The sequence below is a fragment of the Eublepharis macularius genome, chromosome 1 (genome assembly GCF_028583425.1).
Source record: "Eublepharis macularius isolate TG4126 chromosome 1, MPM_Emac_v1.0, whole genome shotgun sequence".
Lineage (NCBI taxonomy): Eukaryota > Metazoa > Chordata > Lepidosauria > Squamata > Eublepharidae > Eublepharis > Eublepharis macularius.
Genome location: NC_072790.1, coordinates 70,120,928 through 70,126,017, shown reverse-complemented (window position 1 = coordinate 70,126,017; position 5,090 = coordinate 70,120,928). Strand labels below are relative to the sequence as shown.

At 54.2% G+C, this 5,090-nt stretch overlaps 1 protein-coding gene across 1 annotated transcript; it reads right to left on the bottom strand.

Annotated features, from left to right (window-relative positions):
• Positions 1-923: 923 nt before the first annotated feature.
• Positions 924-4,750, bottom strand: LOC129332750 (uncharacterized). The gene is made up of 2 exons (XM_054983981.1): positions 2,675-4,750; positions 924-1,813 (listed from the first exon to the last, which is right to left on the bottom strand). Exon 1 carries the CDS (start codon positions 4,408-4,410, stop codon positions 2,731-2,733), a length of 1,680 nt encoding a protein of 559 aa, XP_054839956.1. The 5' UTR covers positions 4,411-4,750; the 3' UTR covers positions 924-1,813; positions 2,675-2,730.
• Positions 4,751-5,090: the final 340 nt, after the last annotated feature.

The following is a 5,090-nucleotide window of genomic DNA, read 5'->3' as shown; positions in this document are numbered from 1 at the left end:
GTTGGAAGAATGAGACAGACACAGGTTATTGGTATAAATAGCCGCTTTATTAAACATAACATCAACACTAAACTGCGGCAAGGGCAAACTATGCGGTACAGGTCAAGCCACGGGGTCACCTCTGACCACCGCCTTGCCTGTATGGGCGAGCCCCCACTGCCCCGGGCGTAATCCATTCATGGAATGGCCTCAGCCCGGCCGGCCAGGCAAAGGGTTCCCCCCTCAAGCTCCTAAAGCCTCAGCCATACAGCATGAGGGAAGGACTTGCACCTGGGGTTCCCTGGAGGCAGTCTGCACAGGTGGTGGTAGCCATGAAGCATACCATCCCTCCTGAGAGACCCCTTTCCCCACCGATGGGGAATTGCCAAAGGGGTGCTCACCAGCCCGCTCCCTATTTCCCAACTTCTCCTGCCAGGGGAGGCCTACAAGGCACCACTCCTAAAAAACACCTCAAACCTCTGCTTCAAAGCAAGGTAGGCGAAAAACCTGCCCCCCACGTATGCCAATCAGGGTGAGCAGGAGAAAATTCCTACCTGGCTCTAAAAAAAGCAACCGGCTAATCCTGCCTTGAAACAGGGAGAGGAGGGTGGGCCGATCGCTCGGAGCAACTGCGTAGAGGGAGGGCGGAGACGCCAAACGGCTCTATCTCCACCCCACCCCCTAAAGGAACCCGGATGGCCGGGAAACCTGGCTCCTCCTCCATCCAAGGAGGCAAAGTTCGGCCCTACGGCCAAAGCCACACGTGGCTGCCGTGGATGGCCGCATTGCCACCTCAGTTGGAAGAATGAGACAGACACAGGTTATTGGTATAAATAGCCGCTTTATTAAACATAACATCAACACTAAACTGCGGCAAGGGCAAACTATGCGGTACAGGTCAAGCCACGGGGTCACCTCTGACCACCGCCTTGCCTGTATGGGTGAGCCCCCACTGCCCCGGGCGTAATCCATTCATGGAATGGCCTCAGCCCGGCCGGCCAGGCAAAGGGTTCCCCCCTCAAGCTCCTAAAGCCTCAGCCATACAGCATGAGGGAAGGACTTGCACCTGGGGTTCCCTGGAGGCAGTCTGCACAGGTGGTGGTAGCCATGAAGCATACCATCCCTCCTGAGAGACCCCTTTCCCCACCGATGGGGAATTGCCAAAGGGGTGCTCACCAGCCCGCTCCCTATTTCCCAACTTCTCCTGCCAACGCGAAAGGCCAAGCCTCAGCTTAGGCCCTTGCGCCCCACAGGTGGCCTAGTGCCAACCTGAGCCCGAGCCGCAGGTCGTCTAAGAAGATGTCATTGCCAGACGGGGACAAATGAACCCCATCAGCCCTGTAAAGGGCGGCATTCGCGGCCTTAATGCGAGGGTGAGGAAGATAAATGCCTAGCCCTCTAGCCAAAGCCTTTTGAATGGCCCTATTAGCCCTGCGCCTAGCCCGAGCCATACCCCTAGGGTCAAGATACTCCCTCCATTTACGACGGGGGAGCATCTCAGACCAAAATATGTAGACATCAGGCCAATGGCTCTTGATCACTCGCAGATCAGCAATCACTTGTAGTGACAGGGCTCTCCCTTTCAGTAAACCCAGGTCATTGCCACCCACGTGCAAGACCAAGATATGGGGGGGAGGACCTGTCCTTCCTCCAAACAAAAGATGCAGCAACCCCGACCACCGAAGGCCACGCCAACCCAACCATTCAATGGAGGCATCTTCGCTCAACCCGAGCTGAGCTCCAATCGGGGTCCTTCTGGCTTGCACTGCAGCCCAGAACACCATACTGTGGCCAGCTATAAGAATCCGCTTCCTCTCACGGTTGCTCGCTGCACCTGGAAAAAATCAAACTGCATGAACTAGAGCAATGGTAAAGGACGAATATAAGACCGATAAGCAGATGACTTCCATCTGCCCACCTTCTGAATGGCCCTGTCAGCATACCCCATGGCCGCTGCAGTAGATGCAGCCCCTATTCGGAATGAATGAGTGCCGAATTTGACACCCACCAACCCCAGCTGGCGCAACGCTCTATCCATCACTGCCCAAAATTGGTAGCGAGTTAATGGAGAGCGATCATCGTGCCGAAACAACACTCCCTCATCCTCGCCTCTAACCTTAACATAGGAACGAAGTGCCCGGACAGGGCATAACGCCTTATCCTCACAAGGACCCAAAGTCAACACGGAACCAGCTTGCTTCTGATCCGTCTTAGATTTCCTAATCCTAATCAGGACTTTACCGCCCACGAACTGAATATCACAAGCCGATAAAGCCCGCCCTGAAGAATCCCGCTGTGACTGAACCACCAGTTCACTCACCCTCAGGGCACCAAAGAATGCCGTAAGGGAGGCGGCATGAAAGAGCTGGCACTCATAACCGGAACTACATATCTCCCCCCACCGTGACCCAAGGCCTCTCAAAATAGCTGGGGAAATAGGCTGTCTCAAATCTCTAACAACCCCTGACTCTCTAGACCAACCCTCAAGCATCTTTCGGATTCGAAAATCGCCCGTGGAGTCAGGCAAGCCACGCGCTTTGCTGGCGAATGCCAGCGCAGCCAATTGGCCCCTAATAGTCTTCACCGCCAAACCACGAGCCCTCTGAGCTACACAAAACTGCAGGAGGTGCACAGCAGGGATGAGCCACACCTGCTTCAGCCCAACCCCCTCCCTAAATTCCTGGAACATTCCTACCGCTCGTTCATACGCTCGACGAGTGCTGGGAGCAATAGCCATCTGAATAGCTCTGTTCACTTCCACTTGCCAAGGCGCCACAGTCCCATTGGCATTCTGGAGGGAAAGCTGTCGGCCCCCGGAGCAAGATGCCTGAAGCGATCCATCTGTTGGCGAGACAAAGTGTCCGCCACCCCATTGTCGACACCCGGCATGTGTCTGGCCCTAAACAGTATATTAAGCTGCAGGCACTTCAATGTGAACGCCCGAACCAACGACATAACCCTGACTGACTTAGATGTGAGGGAATTAACTACCTGCACCACGGCCATGTTGTCGCACCAAAAGTGCACAACGTGGTTGGCAAGCTCATGACCCCAAAGAAAAACCGCCACCAGAATGGGAAAAAACTCCAAGAAGGTCAAATCCCTAACCACCTCACTCTCATCCCATTCCCTAGGCCACTGTTCCGCACACCAGTGCCCACGGAAGAACACCCCAAAGCCCGTGGACCCAGAAGCGTCTGAAGCTACTTGTAACTGGGCACCCACTAGCAATTCCTCGCGCCAGAAGATAATCCCATTGAAGGAACTCAAAAATTCCTCCCACACCTCAATGTCTGCACGCATACCCACGTCAATGCGAACTTTATGGTGAGGTGCACGAAGAGCGGCCATAGCATCGCACAACCGGCGTAAGAACGGCCTGCCAGGTGCGACCGCCTTGCAAGCAAAATTCAGAGAGCCGACTAACTGCTGCAGGTCAAGGAGAGATGCCTTCCGCTTACCCTTGAACGCAGACAATATCTCCCTGAGCTTACGTACCTTGTCAGTCGGGAGACGCAAAGACTGGTGAACCGTATCGAGCTCGATGCCCAAAAATGTCATAACTTGAGAGGGACCCTCCGTCTTCTCCTGTGCCAGGGGTACCCCCAGTTCTCCAGCCAGGGATACAAAGCCCGCCAGCAGGCTGGCACATTGTGCCGTGCCAGCGGGCCCAATGAACATAAAGTCATCGAGGTAATGACAGGTATCCCGGCATTTAAACCTTCTCTGCAGCTCCCACTCTAAAAAGGAGCTAAATCGCTCGAAGGCAGCGTATGAAATTGAACACCCCATGGGAAGGGCCCTGTCTACGTAATACTGACCCTCAAAAGAGAAGCCCAGTAGATCAACATCATCAGGGTGAACTGGGAGCAGGCGAAAGGCTGACTTAATGTCACACTTAGCCATCAAAGCTCCAACCCCGCATCTGCGCACTACCTTGACCGCCTGGTCAAAGGAAGTATAGCGCACAGAACAAAGCTCCTCCGGGATGGCGTCGTTAACCGATGCCCCCTTTGGAAAAGAAAGGTGGTGAATCAAACGAAATTCACCAGGGGCCTTCTTAGGGACTACCCCCAATGGAGAAACACGCAGGCATGGGACAGGAGGCATAGAAAACGGACCCAATACCCTGCCTTCTGCACACTCCTTTGAAATTTTTTCCCGCACAACAGCTTCCATGCCCGAAACTGAACGTAAATTTTTAGACATGAAAGGAACCCGCGGGCCCTGAAATGGTATCCTAAAACCGTACTTAAAACCGTTCAACAAGAACAACGCATCACTACGCTTGGGATAGTAAGGTAGTAAACGCTCAAGCGCTTTCAGATTTACCGGGCTGGGTCCCTTTTCCAGTCGACTGTTGACCCCCGCCCCCACCTGAGCGCCTGCTACCCCCACCAGATTTGGCCCTGGGGCAGGAGGAATAAGCATGCTGTCCGGAACAAGCCGGGCATTCGTGTTTATATTTGCAGGCCCTCCTGTTGCAAAAGCCCTTTGAGGTAAAGTCCCAACAGAGCAGCCGGGGTTGAACCTGCTGCCCCGCCTGGGAGCGGGTGGAGCCTGCTGCCTGTGGGCGGTGGATCAAGTGGCCACTATCTGCCCTGTCACCAGAATTGGGTTTCGAAGGAGACATAACATGCAGCCACAGCTGAAGGTAAATCTGATCCCAGGGGATCTGAGGGTTCAAAGCTGCCCTCATTCTAAACTCTTCGTCGTACTGCAACCATGCAGCACCAACGAAGTCAGTATACCCCCTATAAATTATGTTGAGGTACTGAAAAAGAGACATGGCCTGTACAAGCTGCGCCCTCGCCAGGACCCCAGCGTATATCAAGAATCCTGGGAGCCAATTATGCCACGTGCGGTCAACCTTGCGACGCTTGATCTTTTCCTTGTCGCGGTCGTCCAAGTCCTCCTTGTCCTTCTTTTCCAGTTCACGGAAAAGAAGGGTGAAAACATCCACGTACTCCCCCCTCACTATCTTATCCCTTGTAGCCTGGGTAAGATGATCGCCAAGGGGAAGAGCTGTATCCCCAAATGGCAGTGCCCTATAAGGGACTTGACCATACACACCATAGGGGGTAAATCCCCACGGCGGGCAACCACTGTAC

Coding starts and splice junctions, on each gene's coding strand:
- LOC129332750 (XM_054983981.1), bottom strand. CDS start 4,410: ATGCTTATTCCTCCTGCCCCAGGGCCAAATCTGGTGGGGGTAGCAGGC.